This window comes from Pavona decussata, unplaced genomic scaffold, assembly GCF_977016875.1.
Source record: "Pavona decussata unplaced genomic scaffold, jaPavDecu1.1 SCAFFOLD_602, whole genome shotgun sequence".
Taxonomy (NCBI): domain Eukaryota; kingdom Metazoa; phylum Cnidaria; class Anthozoa; order Scleractinia; family Agariciidae; genus Pavona; species Pavona decussata.
The window spans coordinates 5,764,177-5,785,075 of NW_028145860.1; the positions used below are offsets into that span (position 1 = coordinate 5,764,177).

Consider the following 20,899-nt stretch of genomic DNA (forward strand, 5'->3'; position numbering starts at 1 on the left):
AATAATTCGCAGGTAAAGTTGAAATAATCAGTTAAAAAAGAAGGATTAAAAGATGATGTACAACCAGCAGGCATTAGAAAATATTATTAGATATGCAAGAATGATTTGTAGCAAAGGAAGAAAACTGTCGCTTGTTGCTTAAAACGAGAAAATTGCCACAAGGCGCTTTTGACATCGTTGATCCTAGCAGCATACAGACCTATACAGGACACTTGTCCCATGCATATGAACCAAGGTTGCGTTCGATTGACTGTATGCCGGAATATAAAGAATAAGTGGAATAGCTGTTGGATTTCTTTTTTTAAGTAAATTTGGAAAGATATTTCTTCAAATGCTCACTGACATGATAACTTAAGAGCCATTTTGTATTCCAGCAATTCAAAAACCTCCAATGAGGGATTTCTAGTAATCATTGTATGTATTCGTATTCCGGAATAGGGTCAATCAAACGCACCCCAAGTAAACGAAACGTTTGAATGCAGGGGAGATCAGGGAACCACATGACGCACAAGGCTGTTCTGAATTCGTTTCGTTGCCAGATCTCTTGACGGTAGAAATGCACGTGCCACACATCACTTTACGGGAAAATAAACCAAATTGATTGCAGGGTTGACACTACAGCACAGGGCAATTTATTTGGGCCAATATTTCAACTAGTGCCACCAGCCTTCTTCGGGGCCATAGTTACAAGGTCAAAAGTCAAAAGTTTTTACCATATTTGTGGATTTCCATCCAATTTTCAATACAACGTCTAGTGAATCTTTTGGCCGCCTATGCAGTGGGGCATTTAATCAGGTTAAAATGCCCTGCCTTTGTCCGGCCTTCCCTCCCTGTTTTTAGAAAGAGGTTCTGCATCAAAACACAATGACTTTGGAATCCATGTTGATTGTCGCGCCAAAATTTGAAAACATTGGATTTGGCGCCAAAACAATTCAATGACACCAAATTGTGCGCATGCGCACAAGTCGTAGGTTGGGCAATATGGTGGCTGTAATGGCGAACGAGCAACAGCAATTTGAATCTCTTGTTTCCCAGTTGATGTCCCCAGATAATAACATCAGAAACCAGGCAGAGGTGAGGCGATATTCCTTTTTTGTTTTCTTGTCGTTATATTTCTTCAAGGATGAAAGAAATAACGTTGTTGGCTGTTGCCGGCTAAGTCCTTCGAGAAAGAACCCTCGCCGGTTGGACTCGATGGCCATGTGCAATTTGTGCCTCAAAAATTGTCCATGTTATTTCCAACGTCCTTTAACTCATAACAATTCTTTGGTGTATCTTTGCTTGCCATTGTTTCGCTGGTATTATCTTCTTAAGGAACAGCCTTAATGTTACATTCACCCACGTTTTTCTGTTATTATTTCTAAACCATGTTTTCGTCACATGGGTGAATGCGAACTTGCGTAAAAATCAAATTTTATGCCATTAATTTTGTATTCACCGCTTATTTAGGTTTACATTAAGTGACTATTTACACTAACTGTGACCCGTTAAATCTCACTTAAGTCTGTATACTATTAAACAACTGTCGTATATTTAACACACGACTTTTTATACTTCTAAATCAAAGATCCTGCATTAATTTAGATCTTATAATGTGATAATTTTGTGATAGCTTGGAATTATTTGGGAACCAATTGAGAAATGAACTTAATCCTAAAAACGGAAGTAAGAGCTACTTAAAAAAATAAAAATAAAAGCTGTGGTTTTACATGTTGACAGCGGGAATAAAAAAAAATTCTAAGGTGACTCCATGATGATTTTCCAGGCCTACTTTCAACCTTACAGATGTGCACAATATTGAGAATGTTACAATTTTTTGTTGAAAGATTATAGCAGTTGTTGTTTGTTTTTATAAGGGTTTTATATATACTTCCATGCAATGGCATGGCATCACTTAGTGCTATGTCATTACTGTTACTTACCAAACTAAAAGTTGACCATAATGGTCATCAGCAGTTAGTGCTTCAAATTGAAGCGATGTTATTGTTTTGGGTCATTAATCCTTTCCCTCCCCCCTAAAATGAAGAGGTTTCTTTTTTCTTTAGATCCCGTCGCCCCACCCCCAGCACCTTCCATTACAGAGGTTTTCACTATACTCTCCCAACCCTGTAATTTCCATATTTCCCTCCCTCCCTTGGAAATTCCATATCTATAAAATAAACGACTTTACTTTATTCTCATGCTCTCTGGTATAGTACAACATTTGATAATGGTTTATTTAGAAGATGTTTGGTCACACATTTTTTTATATTTGGAAGGGTATTTTAAAACCAGAGAAAGTCAATACATATTTTCCGTTACTTCACCTTGTGTCTTACCAAGATCAAATTTCGGTGCATATGCATTTTTGTTTTAAAATAGTTTCGTGAAACCAAAATATAAAAAGATTTTTAAAATAGTTCCGATTTAGTCCAATAAACAAAGAAAAAGATCACCATGCAATCAGGAAACTGTAAAGCACTTTGGTAACTTAGTTGACCTTGACGAAGACTTATTATTAATATGATTATTTATTATTCTTCCTTTTAGGCACATTATGAGAATATTGATGAGCCAACAAAAATAAAATTCCTTATTGAGATGATAAAGACTTCAGGGATTCCTGAGGTAAGAGTTAGACAACAGACTAGTATCCTGAAAACTCTCTTATTTTTTGAGAAAATTTCCTACTCAAAGAAAGGCAGTGAAGTTTGCATTTTCTTCCCTTCAGTCATACATGTACCCTTGCACCATACCATTAAAAAAATAGTCACAGTCATTTTCAGTGAAATTCTTGTGAATTTCTTTTTAGTCTGCAGAATCAAGATCTCCCCAAAATTTGGTATTTGTACAGATGTTTTCTGCTGTAAGAATGTCACTGATTTAAAACTGTACCAATAATAATTTAAAAGCAACATGTGTGCAATCTCCAAATTTAGTACCAGTTTACTCACTCAGACCTTACACTTGACTTCTTTGTAAATTAAAGGTTAGGCAAATGTCAGCTGTATTGCTGCGCAGGATCTACTCCAGCTCTGTGGATTTTTATGACAAACTTGATGCAGCTTTGCAAGAGGAGATGAAGACTGATCTGCTCAAGGCAATCGGCGATGAACAAATACCAACAATTCGAAAAAAAGTTTGCGATGCTGTTGCGGAATTGTCAAGAAGTCTTCTTGGTGAGTTACGTTTTGGTAACTATTCATTCAGCATTTCACTTAGCTTATTAAAATTGATATGTGCAGGTTGTGTCTTTGGCCTTGTCGACATGAATTGAATCAGGACGCTCATCAAGGTGCTACTTGTATGTTCAGTTTCTATGCCATATTAAGCAACTTGGAGCTGATTATTAGTTATTCTACCAGAGATAGAAAAATGTTTTTTTCCATAGTCAGACATGTGCCATTATAGACCTCTTTTATCAGACATCTACTGCCTTGTCTTTTTTTCCTAAGACCCAAATCTATTGGACTGTACACGCCGTACACATTCTATTTGTAATATTTGTTCTGTGGTGTGACCCCCAGATGCAAAGTTCAAGTCTCACATTTATTAAAAAATCCAACCGAGAAAAACAAGGAAGTAGACTGGCCCACAGGTAGTGAGTGCTTATCTAGGTGGGCCAAACTTACCACAATACCATTAAAGGATAAAATTATTATTATTATTATTATTATTATTATTATTATTATTATTATTATTATTATTATTATTATTATTATTATTATTATTATTATTATTATTATTACAATCAAAGACATTTAGAAAGATAGAAATGGATTTTAGGAAAGGTAAAGAAATCATGAGGGAAACAGAAAAGTTGAAAATTAACCAGTTGTAACTAGTTAGCTAGACCTATTTTCTGTATACAAAGTGCATGATTTTCATGATCATGTAACTCAAGAAAAGTTGTACCAATTTAATAGAAAATTTTATTATTGTTTAGATGAGGAAGGATACAATCATTGGCAAGAGCTCTTGAAATTTCTTTTTGAATGTTGTAACTCACCAAAACCAGAACTGAAGGAAAGTGCACTTCATATATTTGTGTAAGTATGTTATGCTTATCACTCTCGCTAGCAGGCAGTGCCTGCGGCATTGTTATTAGTTAATGCGCACACATGTTTTGGCTGCCTCTTGTTTACCTTTTTGGTCGTTATTAAAGCTGTAAGAGTTCCTTCGTTGTGACGTTCCTGTCTCTTCAACACTGGTGTCTGGCATTACAAACTTATAAACTGTTGTACCACAGATAGCTGCCACAAGGGAACTTTAGCTGTTTTCTTGAAGCTATCAAACTTCAATTGTATTTGGATGGTCAATCACAGGAATGTGTGTGAATTAATAATTATAAGAAGAGTTCATATTTTCATTTATCACTCTTTCCAAAACTATTGTTTGGTTATAACATGTTACAGAGCACTACATGTATTCTTAAAGTGTGACCATATATTGGAAGGTCCAAGTCAAAAACCAAGGTTAAGTTAAACATAGTTCTGCAACTTTTTTTTTTTGGTTGGGGGGGGGGGGGGGGGTTGGGTGGTATTTTTTATCTTAAGCTTTAAATTTAAAGAAGTATTCTTGGACTTTTTCAAACTAGCTAATTGTAATAAGTAAAATGCAATCCAAACAGGATGCCAGCAATGCCTGGACACTCTTCTGGCTAAACATTGTTGATTTTACATCCTACTGTTGTAGATCATTTCCTGGAATATTTGGCACACAACAGGAGCATTACATGCAGGTTATTAAGCAGATGTTATGGCAGTGTCTGCAGGATCAGTCAAGCCAACAGGTATGATTCATACCCCTTGTTTTAATTCAGCACGGATGTTTTACTTGTGTAAATATAATACAAGCTGAGAACTGTTTACTTGTGTAAATATAATACAAGCTGAGAACTATGGATGAGCTGGAGTCTAGCCATTAAGCAGCATTTCAGGACAGGGTGGGTTGGTTAGATAGCTTGGAGAGGATGAGTAAGTACGTCTGTAAGTCTAGTAAGGGAGAGCTAAAAAAGAAGCTATGGCCAATGTTTATACATGTACATGTACCATAAAGGTTCAACAGAGCTAACAATAATTATTATAAGTAATAATTATTAATTATTACTAATAATTATTAGCAGAGCTAATAATAAATTATAATGTTGCAAGTGAATAGACTGAAATAATTTCTGCGACAGTCTATTCACTCGCAATTGTTATTGTTAAATACATGCAATTTTTTAATTTCATCAATGAAATTATGATATGAGTATCAACAAGAAGTATAACAGTACTTGTAAGAGTATAGAGAAGGTTCATTAAATCTTTATATGTAAAGCAAATCTCTAGATAAGTACCTATGCAGTGTCGATATCCTTACTTTCTTTATCATTATTGGAATGGGGAGGAGGCTTGGGTGCTCGTTAGTACAGGGGTGCTTATTATGCCACACCTTGTTTCAGGTTCGTTTCATGTCAGCTCGTGCAGCAGTTGCTTTCATCACAGATCAAGTTGAAGAAGTGAAACAGAGGCAGTTTGTTGATCTTGTCCCAGGAATTGTACAGGTTAGAGCTGTGATGTTATTAGGCTATTCCAAGTTTTTTTTTTCTGTTTACTATTGATACAGTTTCAAAATTTACAGTTGGTAGATGGTGGAAACAAAAAAAAAGTTGACAGAGAAAGGATATGAGTCTGAAAACGGGAGGCAGAGTAACCCGACATCGCCCAGCAATAACAGTTTTGTCATGAATCCAAGATGTGATGTTTTGGCACAAGATTGAAAGCACTTACAGAATAACTTCAATCTGTACTTAAAGTGCCCCTGGGACGAAAATTTCATTTTCCATCTTTTTGCGTTTTCGTGTAGAATATGACGTTCTTACTCATGTTACCAAATTTCAATCCTTTACGGCGATTGGAAGTATTTTTTTTTTTTTAGCTTTTCATTCGAGATTTCACGGCCGCCATTACTTAGCCTTGTTCCGGGAGTTAAGGCTCAAATTACAGGAAGTGACGTCATTGGCTCAACACGAAAAATTCCACATGGCTAATTTTCATATGGATTCTACTTCATAAACTGTATTCTGCAGTTATTTAGTTCGCAGCAATTTTTGTCTTTTTTGTGACAGGCTGTGCGTGAGAGTGCTCAAGCAAGTGCAGATGATTCAGTGTTAAAATGTCTGATTGACTTGGCAGACACATGCCCTAAGCTTCTCAGGGCAAACCTGGAACCTATTTTGGATTTAATGTTAGAGGTAAGTTGGTAGTATTCACAGCAAAGTAATGGTTTACACTTTCATTCACAATGTTTGAAACAAAATGTGCTTGCATGTCTTGTAACTAAATTTGACATCCAAATAATCTGGGCTTTTTTTATTTTTGTTTAGATTGTTCGCAACACAAATCTTGTTGAAAGCTGGAGACATTTATCATTAGAATGTGTAGTCACATTAGCTGAAACAGGTTTGTAACTGTATGAAAGTGTTTTAATTTGATTTTGAATACAAATAATTTTACAGTAAGTTATAGTTTAAATTAATTTACTTTTATTTTTTAAGGCAGTTGGTGAAATTGTTACTTTTTAGTCAATCATTCAAAAACGCATTAATAATTCATTGACCTATAAAATGGTCAATAAAACATCACGTACAGTGGTTTTAAAACCCGATAAAACCTCCTCCTTATTAGTATGCAGTGTTTAATGTTTTTTCCAACGTTCACAAAAGCATAATATAATATTATTGTTGTGAACTCTCTTGACACATGCTTTTCCAGGAATGTTTTTGAACCCGTTCAAAAGCCTCGCAGTGTGTGTTTTATCGGATCTTAAATCCTCTCTATTTTTTTCTCTCTTTTTGTAGCCCCAGCAATGCTAAGGAAATGCCAAAAACATATTCCAGTGATAGGTAAGCTACTCAATATGATTTGTTTGCCTTTGTATAGTGACATTGATATATTATATTTATGTGCCTATTTATTTGTTTGTTTGTTTGTTTGTTTATGTTTGTGGTGGAGATTGAGGAGGGGGGGCTTACACATTAGAAGTACAGTCAAAAAAGGCTTAAACGTTTACGGATAAACACCAAAGATTCTCCAGTGTAATCTGGCTTAAGCCAGAGGTGGCCCACTTTAGCTAAGTCCATCACTACCCCCCCCCCCCCCCTTTCCCCCTAGGATATCCTGGCGGCATGCTGTTTAGCTGTGCCGTAGGTAACATTTCCTCAGTATCTGTTACGTTGTATACAGCTGGTTGAAGAAGACAGTAAATGTAAATGTAATTTATTTACCCATGAAGCACCAAAGAGCTCTAGGAACTTGTTCAAAGGTGTCCGTGCATTCCAGGACATTTGGATCAAAACGTTTCTTGTTTAAGGAAGTAGCTGTCTAGAACCAGTGATCTTTTGATCTAAAGTCTCAAAATGCTACAGGTAACTTCCAAACTCCACCTCAGTTGCAGCGACAGCATGTTAAACGTTGCAATTTGTTGCAGTTCCAGAGATGTTAGCTATGATGGTTGATCTTGAAGATGATCCAGAGTGGAGTGTGTCTGATGAAGTTGATGATGAAGATGCTGAAAGGTACAGCATGTACAAATTAGAGGCAGAAATGAAGTAAACAACGTTAATTTACCATAATTATTAAGTATACGATTTTGACATTGCATTCTTGTATGAATCTTGTAATTCCTGACATGTTTGCCTGCCCAACAGTTTGACTTCTTAATCCTGATCAGTGGCTTGATTGCTTACAGCACTTTAGATTTGAGCCTCCACTCAAACTCCCATAAGATCTCTTCTTAAGAGGAGTAGAGAATGACCAGGGGTTTCGTTAAGGGCCGGGCCCTGGTTAAGTTAAATTTACTGTCTTTGAGCACAACTTTGCCCAGCTGTTTTTAACACCTTAACCAAAATATTTCTATCCAAGATCATAATTTCATCCAAGTTAACTATCCTTCCCAGGTGCACTACCCTCTTGCCACACTGTTCAAAATCTCGAAGAAAGTCCTTTTAAAAGGGCCAGAGCTGTCAACGTTTAAATGTTCATCAGATAGTTATGAGGTTATTTATAGAGATTAACTCTAAGAATTTCATTTTTGACAGCAATTCAGTAGCAGGAGAGAGCTCTCTTGACAGACTGGCTTGTGGTTTGGGTGGAAAAACAGTTTTACCTCACATTATTGTCACTGTGCCACAGATGCTTCAGAATGGTATGTTTTTGTATTTTTCACAGTTTGTAATCTAAATACTAAATATTTCTGTGAATGTATTGAGGAATATCGGAGACATTAGGACAAGATGAATATGAGTGTAGCCTTTTTCAGGGCTGTCATTAAGACTTTAAGAAGCTGATTCCACAAGGAAAGCAGCCAGTTATAAACTATGTGTAAATCAAGAAACATTATTTCTATAATTATTATTTTTGAATGTGGTATACTCCCAGGCATATTCTCCATAACAGCCATTTGCTATCAGATCATTATGCAAGGGAGTTGTTAGTGAAGTTTCAACTGTATCATTGGTCTCATACTTGCAATTTGTTTGTATCAGGTGACTGGAGATATCGTCATGCTGGACTGATGGCAATCTCAGCTGTTGGTGAAGGCTGTTATAAACAAATGGAAACATTACTGCCAGACATAGTAAACACTGTTTTGCCCTTCCTGACGGACGCTCACCCACGTGTGAGATATGCAGCTTGCAATGCCGTCGGACAGCTTTCCACTGATTTTGCTCCAGGATTTCAAAAGAAGTTCCATTCAAGAGTAAGTTTATATTGTAATTTTGGTTTTAAAGCATGTGCTGTTTGTTAAATTTCTTTTAATCAACCACTTGCAGAATCAGAAAGTCATTTACATGTGTCACACTGTGAGCTAAGAAAGAGAAAACTGACATTTGATAATTTATTATATCATCTGACCAGGTGATTCCAGGTCTTCTAGTTGTTTTGGACGACACAGCAAACCCTCGTGTGCAAGCACATGCTGCCGCAGCTCTTGTCAATTTCAGTGACGACTGTCCCAAGAACATTCTGTCATCCTATCTGGATAGTATCTTGGTTAAGCTTGAAGCTGTTCTTTCTTCAAAGATGAGAGAGGTAAGGCCTTCAGTTTTCCATTCTGGAAAGATTTTTTCTAGTTTATTTGGATATTTTTCTTTTGAGATAATTATTTTAAACAGAATAAAAATAGACTGATGTCAAATTTAATATTCCTTAAATCTTAAAGGGAAAACATGCATAAAATAGTAACATTAAGGTACCCTTGTAAAATGTTTGGCCCCAAGAAATCAATTCTGATCTTAGCACTTTAACCCCTAATATCAAAGAACAAATTCTCCTATCTTGTCCCCATACTTTTCTTATAAAAGTACTGTGGAGACATTTTAAAATATCAAGAAAATTCACCTTGGGTGATCATATCCTTATTTCTCATGACCTCAGGGGTTGAATAAGCATATATTGCAAGGAGAAATTTGATGCTGATCACTCATCATCATCGTCATCGGTTGGCTGAGAGGAACAGTTGACTGTAAGACACCTCCAACTGGCTGAGTCTTGGGCAGAGCACACAATGTCTGTGCGTGATGTCCTCTGGGAGGTAATTGTTGGGGTCAATCCATTCCAGGACTTGGTGGAGTAAGGACCTCCTTGGTCTCCCCGAGGGTCTTCTCCCATGGGATGGCTCATACAATGCGTAAATGTTGGTGGGTTCATCCTTATCCATGGGCAAAATATAGCCAAGGAACTTGAGCTGTTGTAAGATAACTGTCGACAGCAAAGGGCTGGTGCCAGTAACAGTTACAAGAGTGGCTCCAAATCACTGTTGATGTATAATAATTGTTCCTTTTGTGTCTAACAGCTTGAGCGTGGTAGTAAACTTGTTCTGGAGCAGGTTGTCACCACCATTGCCACAGTTGCTGACACTGCAGAAGAGAAATTTCTACATTACTATGATCGCTTTATGCCAAACTTGAAATTCATCATGCAGAATGCCCTATCATCTGATTATCGCATGCTGAGAGGAAAAACAATTGAGTGCATCAGCTTGATTGGTTTGGCGGTTGGCAAGGAAAAGGTCAGTCTCAGGGTTCTTTTCATTTGTCAGACTGGCCAAAACTTGTACATGTAAGGAGGCAGCGTGGCCAAACGATAAGAGTGCTGGCCTTGAAATCCGGAGGTCCCGGGTTCAAGCCCTGTCCTTGGCCACCCTTGTAAATAGCCAGCTGGTTTGCCTCCTGCCGGTTGGGATTTTTAACCTATTATGTTTTATTTGATTATTAATTTTTTTTTCCCACTATTTCTGAGTGGAGCTCCCGTAAACTAGCTTTGGATCATTTCCAGTGTAAACAAAGCATTTGACATTTTGTGTAGCAGTCCTTTGAATCCCTTCAAAATGGCTCATACCATTTTCAAAAAATGTGCCATTTGTGGAGAATTTGTTGTCAGGCAGGCCAGTTCTGACAAAATAAGTACTGTTACTTTCTTGATCTTTTTTTTTTTTTTTTGACAGAAGTTATTTGAAAACTTTTGTGTCCTTGAATCTTGATGGAAGCCATGATAAATCTTTAACACAAACTATCTTTTGCCTTTCACTAACTAGTTTTTGCGTGATGCTAATGATGTGATGCAGCTATTACTCAAGACGCAAACCGAGATGGAGGAACTGGAGGCTGATGACCCCCAGGTCTGTAGCTTTCAATCAGTGCCATTTCACATCTGCTTTTCCTCCTCCCACTCTCTGTTCTTACACATTTTTTTATTTATTGATTTGTTGTGCCTTTCCTAGTTGAATGTAAAACTATAAAAACGTAAAACAAAAGTTTTGCTGTCAACTCTCACCTTGTGGACACCTCGCTATCACGGACACACCAAAAATACAGACAGCAGCTAAATCCCAGGCAAAAAAAAAACAGACTTGACTGAAATAAATTCCTGCCATTATGGATCCGACTTTCTTGGACCATTCAGAGATGCACAGAACATATCCGCAGTAGCAAAAAGGAAGCACTGTCCTTAATACATTTAATATCAGACTGTTTAGTTGGACTTGCTCTGTTTGTTCATAAACATGTTCTTTTTCCATCAGATTTCCTACATGATCTCAGCTTGGGCCAGGATGTGCAAGATTTTTGGAACAGAATTCACTCAGTACCTCCCCCTTGTGATGCCATCTGTCATGAAAGCAGCATCAATCAAGCCTGAAGTGGCAGTCATTGATGGTTTGTCTTGAAATATGTTATTAGTTATTTGATTTGGTTTCCAAAACCGTACTCAAGATTTCGTGCTTATTCTAATGAATGGATACAGTGAACACCTGCATAAAAGAACAAGTGGATTAACAACCTCCAGGCTGAAATTCGTCATTTAGCCACCTGTTATATAAGAACCTTACAGTAAATGTATGAAGACTTATTCAGGCTGACCTTGAAAAAAGTAGGTTCTAAATTTGGGTGTTTACTGTATTACATGCAACAGTTCAAACACTACATGTTGGTTCTGCAAATAAAACTGAAGATTTTGTGTCTACTGGTTAAGGCTGTTCTCTTGGAAAATAAAGATCATAAATCATTCTCAATACAATAGGCCATGTCCAAGTTGTTTTGAACCAGATTTTGAAACTAAGGCTAAGTGCAAAGTTTTTCAAATGGAAATTAGTTTTGTCTGCATGTGAATGAAAACTAATTTTCATAATGAAAATGATGCACAAAGCCCTGCCTTGCTTTCGTAGTGAAGTTCAAAGCAACTCGGAAATGGCTTGTTCAAAAATGTGTCTTTCTTTTACTTTTTATTTCATGTACACACATTGTTGATAGTGTTTGTTTTCACAGCTGATGATCCTAAGAGTGGACAGTATTCTGAAGATGAAGGATGGCAGTTTATAACACTCGGTGACCAGGTAGCTCATTCATTAAAGGCTAATTTGCATGTTCTCATATATCAGTCCATTTAGTATGTTATAATTTGTCAGCCAATTTCTTCTGTTGGTGTAGTGCGTCGAGAAGATTGGTCTGATTCCAAAATTCTGTAGCAAAGTTCTGCTCAGTAACTTTCATATGAATGGTCACACTTACGGATTTCATCTACAGACCCAAAAGTTAGAACCACCTTCTACAGCATAATAACCCTTTAACCCCCAAGGCAAAACGACATTTTCTCCAGATCCAAGAACACAGACTCAATGTGCATGTATGATATACCATTTTAAAGCTACTCATGAGTGTAGTTCATAACTGATATAATTATGAACGAGAAAAGTTATGGCTTTGAGATAAATGGCTTTAAAACGTAAAAATTTTAAAGTTCAAAAACGTCCCAATCCTTGTGTATATTACGTATACCTCTAAACTATAGCTCATTTTGCAGTTCTCAACATGTTCATTAATGTGAGAGATGCTTTAAGACCCACAACTTCTAGGGGAAAAAAGTTGAAAAGTTATGGGGGTGGTCAACCATATCACATATGGGAGGGGGTTAAGTTTTTATCCTTTTAATGAGTAGATCTTCACAAGATCATCTCTGTGTCAAAAATTCATAGACATCTGTCAAATATTGAAAGAGTTATGGAATTATGTGCCAATTGGCACTCTTGGGGGCTAAAGGGATAAACAGCACCACAGGAAAGTACTGCTCAGTAGCTTTCATTTGAATGGTCACACTTTAGGATTTCACCCACAGACTCAAAAGTTAGAACCACCTTGTACAGCATAATAAACAGCACCACAGGAAAGTACTGCTCAGTAGCTTTCATTTGAATGGTCACACTTTACGATTTCATTCACAGACTCAAAAGTTAGAACCACCTTGTACAGCATAATAAACAGCACCACAGGAAAGTACTGCTCAGTAGGTGTCATTGGAATGGTCACTTGATTTAAAGAACAGACCACCTTAAACTCTTGCTTTCATTGTTATATTTCCGACAGCAAAAGTTCGGAATCAAAACAGCTGGTCTGGAAGACAAAAGCACAGCATGTCAGATGCTGGTCTGTTATGCCAGGGAGCTCAAAGAAGGCTTTGCTCCATACACGGAGCAAGTTGTTAAACTGATGGTTCCCTTGCTCAAATTTTACTTCCACGATCTTGTACGGACGGCGGCTGCAGAGTCATTACCATACCTCTTGGAGTGTGCTAAGATCAAAGGAGATGCCTATGTCAGGCAAATGTGGGCCTTTATGTGCCCAGAAGTGCTCAAGGCCATGAGTGCTGAACCCGAACCGGAAGTGCAGATTTTGATTATGAATGCACTTGCTCAGTGTATAGAGACTTTGGGAGTAGGGTGTATGACACCTGATTATTTCACTGAGCTTGGCACCACGCTACATGATATTATAGAAATGCATAAAAACAGACAGGTGGAAAGACAACGTGAGTATTGGTGTATTGATTGAGTCCTTTATTTAGTTGTTTGTGCCCATTTTTTCATTGTCAAGTTTGATTTGATTGTTCATGTGTTTGATTCAGTCATTCTTGGCGTTTTGTTGTCCTGATTTGTGGATAATATTTTGGACAGAGAGAAGAAAAGAAGAAGATTATGATGAAGAAGTAGAAGAAGATTTACAAGATGAGGTACAGTGTAGGCTCAGATGCAAATATCTCAAAAAATTATCTAAATATGTTTCCAGAAATTCTCATAAAAGGTTCTCAATATCACAATTTTTTCCTAAATATCTGGTAAAATTCCCTTAATTTCCTTCGCTGCAGTGTATCCATTGTACAGTGTTGCAAACTTGGTTGAACCGGTCATTTCTACATAAGTTTTCAGGGTTGATAAAATGTTGGCATTTATGATTAATGAAAGTTTAACTGTTGCAGGAAGGAACTTCTGTATTAAGTGCTCTGTGCTTAATACATTGACACTTAAATAAAGCAATTTATTTATTTTTTTTTTTTTTTGTGTTTCACTCCATGCGTCTGACCCACTTTGGTGATCTTTCAAGTTTGTCTTTTCTGTGCCCTTTTACTGTGACAGACATTAAGACTAAAATAAAGTTTCCTGTCTCTTTTTTCAGCACGAGACTGACGTACACATCTTGAGCAAGGTAGGGATCATTTTTCTGTCAATGTTTGCTGAATGAAAAAAATTATTTCCTTAATGTCCATAGGGGAGCATACCCCTCACTACTTTACTGTTTGTTGTAATCAGGTGTCTGATATCATGCACGCTTTGTTTGGAACACACAAAGATGCTGCTTTGCCCTTCTTTGAACAACTTCTTCCTGATTTCCACTCTTTATTGGTAAGTGAAATATTTGACTGGCGCTTGTGCAGTTTTATTTTGTACTTTGTATACAGTGCGCGCTATCCCAGCAGATCTTTTCCAGCCATTTATTATTAAACCATTAATTTTTTTGGTAACCAAGTTTGTGTTGTTACGATATGCTTAAAAAAATAACGTGTTAGATATGCTTAGAAAAAAATGCATATTTGATATGAAATCATTTAAAAAAAACCATTATGAAGTGAGAGTTTGTATGAACAGACTGGCCTTAAATAATGTACATAAGTTATCAAATTTCTATTACCAAACTGTTTTTCCCATAATTTATGCTATGTACATCTCGAAAGTAGCAGCATGCACACACGTTTAGATGGAATACAACACCTTCGATCTGGCATTTGTTTGACTCAATTCAAATTCTATTTTTTAGGCCCCTGGCGGCTTTGCTCAAGACAAGCAGTGGTCCTTGTGTGTATTTGATGACGTCATAGAACACACTGGGCCGGTGAGTATCAACCTACCAACACTAGCTGGAGGGGAGGGGAGGAAGGAGGACTTGTTCACAACTACCACCCATCCCCCCCCCGTCGTGTAGGTCACAAGATGTCAGGCCGGCTCCCCTTTCTTCTTTCTTTGAAACATAAAATATGTGTGAAGGGTAATGTAAAGATTGTCTGACTCGGGAGAGCAGGGGTGGCACAGTGGTGACAGCACTCGCCTCCCACCAATGTGGTCGAGTTCGATTCCTGGACTCGGCGTCATAATTATGTGGGTTAAGTGTTCTCATCAAAAACCAACACTTCTAAAATAAATAAAAATTATCCTATGCCTCCTAAGTTCCCATTCGATCCGGAAAGTGTCCCCAATTAGTGCTCTGCGCTAAATAAATTGACACGTAAATAGAGTGATTTATTTTCATCTTTGTCCTTGTTTTGCAGGCGTCGTTTAAGTATAAAGAATATTTTCTTCAGCCAATGATGAACTATGTTGTGGACAGAAATGCTGATGTTAAACAGGTATGCTTTAACTTATTTACTTGTTGCGTTTACGACCATCCTTACATTCATCTGTGCTAGTTGTCAAGTGGCTATGCGCTGTCGGTATTCATCGATGTGAAGCAGAATTGTCATTTCATAAGGCCATGTCACGTTACATTACACACCCCCACACCACCCCCGCATGTGATGCTATTCCATGGAAGGGGCTCCCCTTTGGATTACCATGTGATGTCATCTGTTTTTTCTTTTTCAGGCCGCTTGTTATGGTTGTGGAGTGATGGCTCAGTATGGAGGCGAGGAGTATATTTACGCATGCGCAGGTCTGTTAAATAAGTGCCAGCTTGGAAAGCGTCTACTCTTACAATCTCGTTCCCAGAGTCTGCGCGCGGGCTCTGGGGACGGATTGCTCACGCGCGCGTAATCCGTCGCGTTGATACTCCGCGCGCGACGGAAAGGAATTCGCGTTTGCTTCGCGTGAATACATGAGTAGATATATTTGTTTCTAATTTACTGTTTTTTCGTTTTCAGAGGTAGTGCCATTGTTATTTCAAGTCATCAACGCCGAAGATTCCAGAACTCGCGAAAATATTAATGCAACAGAAAACGCAATTTCGGCGGTTGCAAAAATATGTAAATACAATCGCGGAAATATCCCACTTAACGAAGTCATTCCAGCGTTTATTGCGGCACTGCCGATTACAGAGGATAAAGAAGAAGCGCCACATGTGTATGGTTATCTCTGTGACTTGATTGAAGGGTAAGTGAGTAGTAGAATACTTTTTTTCCTTTCTATGTTTTGTAGTCATAGTCAGGGGAGTGAGAGGAGCAGGGATGGCGCAGTGGTAAGAGCACTCCCCTCCCACCAATGTGGCCCGGGTTCGATTCCCGGACTCCGCGTCATATGTGAGTTGAGTGTGTTGTTGGTTCTCGTCCTTGCTCCGAGAGGTTTTTCACTAGGTACTCTTCCCCTCTCCTCAAAAACAAACAACTCCAAATTCCAATTCGATCTGAATTATTGTCAAGCACTCTATCATGTGGCTCTGACTCGGGAGATTGTACAAGCACTCCCCATGTTATTGACAATAAAAAAATTACTTTACTTACTACTTTACTTTACTCTACTCTACTCTACTCTACTCTACTCTACCCTACCCTACCCTACCCTACCCTACCCTACCCTACCCTACCCTACCCTACCCTACCCTACCCTACCCTACCCTACCCTACCCTACCCTACCCTACTCTACTCTACTCTACTCTACTCTACTCTACTTTACTTGGTCAGTATATTGCCCATCTCTGAGCACACTGCAAAACTCCTGTTAAGATACTCTAACGAGTCAGAACACCATTCTCGTAATTGGACCAATCGGGAGAAAACCCAAGGTAAATTTTGATTGGTTACACTAGTTTTCCCGCGCTTAGCACTGGTTGCATGCGTTCCCGATACTAGTTGCATGGTTTTCTTCAAATTCTGACTGTGTCACTGAATGTTAGACTATTTACAGTTGTTGTATTGGCCAGATGCATTACAGTCAACCCAGGTAACGCGTGAGCGATATTTTTAAAATTTGAATGGAGTTTTGAGATTTACTTGTCAGTTTTGAAAATCGCCAACGAGATTTCAGAGTTCCCGTATGAATTTTTCTTTACTTTGCAAAATTGAATATTTCAAGAATAACAATTGTTTCCCAAGTATTTTGAATCTTTTTTTCAGTTAATACGTCTTTTTCGGAACGATTTCCAGAGAAATGTCCAACATTCCATTCAAACGTCGGACATTACAGAGAGAAATTCGAATGTTCATTTCATTCTTGGAAATACTGTTCACGCGTGACCTGGATTGACTGTAACTTTCAGTGAAACCCGCCGCAAAACGTGTAGCGAAACCACACAAATCAAGAAGTCTAGAAGGCAGACCTGTTTTGTTATATAGTAGATTTCAAAGTTAATGATTTATTATTTGTCTTTCAAACAGAAATCATCCACTTGCTTTGGGTACAGAAAACAGTAATCTGCCACGAATACTTCAAATTTTTGGAGAGGTGTTTGTCCACGATGTTCTTAGTGGCGACGAGTCTGCGAGAAATAGAGTGCTTTCCATTATTCGACAAATCCAGGTGAGAGCAATTACAGAAATAAGGGCGCCTGACGACAAACATGTTTGCTTATATCGAGAAATAAAGTTGATTAACTAAACATAGAATTTGTACGTAAATTATAATCATCCGGGTGAGTGTAGTCTGGAGAAGGACTGTTTGAGATGACACCTCAATGTCAAAGTCACCTCAAACAGTCCTCAGGACTACACTCACCCGGATGATCGTAATTTACGTGCTTATGACATGACTCCTGGGTTCAAACCATTTACAGTTTTAAACACATGGAATACAAAATGGAATAAATGGCATGCAAAATAGAGATTTGTCCTAACGACGACTATCAGTAAGGGTCAAATTGGCGGGAGGCGGGGGGGGGGGTGGGGTTTGGATGAGGGGTACTTCTCTTTACGCATGTGCAGCGCAAAAGGGTATTGGGATTTAGGCGTTTTCGTTTGGAACAGGATACAGATCTCGACCATTTTGGTCTGAAGTAGGTCGTGTTTTGCTTGTCAGTCTGAAACACTGTTTTAAATTTTGCCGTTTTATTCTCCAACCCAAACTTCTCGCGAGGGATTCGTTCAAGGGAACAGACAAACGAGAAATAATTTCAAAGGGCATTGTGAGGGGAGAGGGGGGGGGGGCTGTTGTCTTGGTCAGAACATGAGATGCTATTTACAGACACTGTCGAAATAAAAGAGACAAAGGAGAGAAACAAAGCAAACTGTGTATCAGTTTCGACTTAATTTCGTTTCAGAACATACGTGCACTGTGCTTTATGTCGTCCATTTTCTTTCACAACTAATCTTTTTTGTGACTTGTTCAGACTGCTGCAGATATGTGGACGGCATGTGTCGGACAGCTCACCGAACTTCACCAGGAGGCCTTAAAACAAGCACTACAAGCAGAAAGCTGATTAACTTCTGGCACATAACCTCGACACCCGCAAAAACCGCGGGTAAACTGCGCCCAAGCTGCAGAGATTTCTTCAGTTTTTATGCATGAAATGCGCCCCATATTCTGTTGACTTCCCCTGCCGTGAACACTGAAAAATTATGATTTTCTTACAAGTGAAACAAAGGGAAAAAACTCGACTTGTATTATTTAGAAACCCCGAAGTGAGAAGTACAAGGTCCCTTGATTTTGGAAATGGAGATCGAAAGAGTGGACAATGGAAAACGGAACGGAGAAAAATGGAGTGTTAGAAGAGGAACATTTTACAAGAAATGAAGACAGAAAAAACACAAAAACGACATTAGCAATTACTGATGCAATGATAGAGCGATCTTATGTTTGCATAATTGTCTCATTAGCTTAAATTATAAATAATTAGGTGTAGCCTGGCATAAATTAGAAGAGACCGCTCAAAGTTGAGAGAAATGATTTTAAAATCTCAAATTAGGTGAGGCGTTGTTTGGGTGATACAACCGTATAAATTAGACGTCGTATAGCTAATGTCGTGTAACCCTTTGAGTCCCAGTATCCACTTACAGAGTCCCTTAACTGGTCTGGTCTCTGTGTAGTCCTTAGAATAGCAGTTAGGACAGGAGTTTTTAACCCTTGAAGCCCAAATAGTGATAAGCTTGCAATTTCTCTTCACAGTATCACAACCTGATCAAGTATTCAGCTTATAAGAAAAAAGGAAATGATCACTAAAGACAAGAGGTCTTGATGTTTTAACAAAATCTCCTAACTAGTTCCATAAGAAAACTAATGAGAACAGTTAAGAGAAAATGTATGTTGATACTGGGTTTTAAGGGTTAAAATGAGTGATCATGCTCTTTATTCTCCTGAACCGAATGTTTGACCTAGTCTTGATACTACATGGAGGAGAAATATGATGTTGGAGGTTATCCTTTCACGCTTATGTGAACAATAACCTAAACAAAAACTAAAAGAAAAAGATGTGTGTTGATAATCGATGTTGTAGCGGAATAATTTTAAACAAGTCTCCTGGCTCCAGAGGCTCAGACACTCGCGGAAAAAAATAACCCCTGTCACGCATAGTGGTGGCTTTTGAAAAATTTCCCCCATCTTGAACCCTTTAAATTCCAGGATTGAAATGCCAATTTTATATTTCGATGTCATAGATATGTTATGAGAAGTTGTTAGTACATCTTCTCAGCCTAGTACCAGGCGTTCCCTTCCCACTCTCAATTTTTGGCGCGAACTCATTACGTCATTTAAAGGTAAAGGGTCCTGGGCATACTTCATTTTCACCTGGTCACATCAGAACCTCTGTTTCATTGGTCCGTTATGTACACTGCCAGTTTTGCTGTACCGTAATTATTTCATGTTTCCCTGACATTTTTCCGAAAATCTCTCCAGTATCGCGGGGGAATTTCCTGTGAAACAGGCCCCTGATTTTGGACACTAAAGGATTGCAATCCCCCCTGCGCGTAAATGTTTTTATCGATGTTATATTTTCAAGTGATCTTGTTTAATGTGCAATGTGCAGAATTGCGTTTAAGACTATGAATGATACACAATACCCGTCGACAATTTGACAAGGACATGAATGAAACACTTCTTTCCTTACGATGTCTTTGGGCGACTTGCCAGCCTTGGTGTCAAAATGGCTGAAAAAGAGAGACAAATACAGCCGACAGCGGTACCTCTGGGCACTTTGCCGGAGCGTTGAACCATGACGATGCACCACGAGATTTCGGCCCGCGGTTCGCTTATGTTAACTGGAGCCGATGGTTCCGCGCTGCTTTCCGATACCTTGTCCCCGACAATACAGGGAGGCAGAGAAAAGTCGGCCCCTAGACCATACGACACAGATCCCTTTCGTTGGCACCTCAGTTCCACCTTGCTGACTTAAACTGAGATTAAGCCATGAACATATATGACAGTGATGTCATTTTGTCTTCCATGTTGTACGTTTGAGGTTTGAGCATGCGCACGGGCTAAAACGATATAATGATAGTTCTAAGGACGACTCGTGGTCAAACGACCTGTAGTCTTGGAGGTACCGCTACTCTTGACTTCTTTTACCTTATTTCATTCTTACAATTTTTCTTGCCGTTTTCCCGAAAATGATTGCTTCTTCGATGGATTGTTGACATTGTTGAGGGAATCAGGTCGTCACTCGAAGAGCTCTGTGAAAGCCATTACAGCTAGTGTTTAGTGCAACACTGATACGATTAATTTTCTCTAAAAGGGTCGTTGGGTACTCCCGAGTTCTGTACTCCCCTTACATTGTATAGTCCTATAGTAATTACACCATACTACTGTCTTACACGTCAATTGTGAGGTATGGACACTCACGGCAAAACAGACGAGAGCCAAATTGTTTACTTATCACGTCACTAAGGTCCCGATTCTTTTTAACTCGTGAATGCGCGCATGCGCAATGAACGAGTTATAGCGATAGCTGACTCTCGACTAGGTCGATCAGTCGATCAGTCGGTTTTGTCGTTAACTTTCGGGCGTGCGCAGTGAATGAGTTTTAAATTCAATTAGTGGAAAAAACACGCGAACATTTGTTGTTCATGGCGCATCAGGAAATTCTTATTCAATATGTAGAGAATAATTTGACGATCATTTAGTGCAAGAATGGCGATTTTTCGTTCAATCTGAGCAAAGTTTCAAGTTTTTTCAGTTTTTCAGAAAGTCCGGGGT

The 20,899-nt window shown here is 38.4% G+C and overlaps 1 protein-coding gene across 1 annotated transcript; it reads left to right on the forward strand.

Moving 5' to 3' along the window:
• The first annotated feature begins 801 nt into the window (after positions 1-801).
• Positions 802-19,197, forward strand: LOC146449648 (importin-5-like). The gene is made up of 27 exons (XM_085101443.1): positions 802-1,074; positions 2,530-2,607; positions 2,969-3,158; positions 3,926-4,028; positions 4,675-4,771; positions 5,426-5,527; positions 6,092-6,217; positions 6,350-6,425; positions 6,824-6,868; positions 7,453-7,540; positions 8,063-8,169; positions 8,510-8,724; positions 8,883-9,056; positions 9,820-10,035; positions 10,561-10,644; positions 11,047-11,179; positions 11,789-11,856; positions 12,884-13,325; positions 13,471-13,526; positions 13,970-13,999; positions 14,104-14,196; positions 14,609-14,683; positions 15,117-15,194; positions 15,430-15,496; positions 15,705-15,933; positions 17,155-17,296; positions 18,102-19,197. Exons 1-27 carry the CDS (start codon positions 955-957, stop codon positions 18,189-18,191), a joined length of 3,324 nt encoding a protein of 1,107 aa, XP_084957569.1. The 5' UTR covers positions 802-954; the 3' UTR covers positions 18,192-19,197.
• The last annotated feature ends 1,702 nt before the right edge of the window (positions 19,198-20,899 follow it).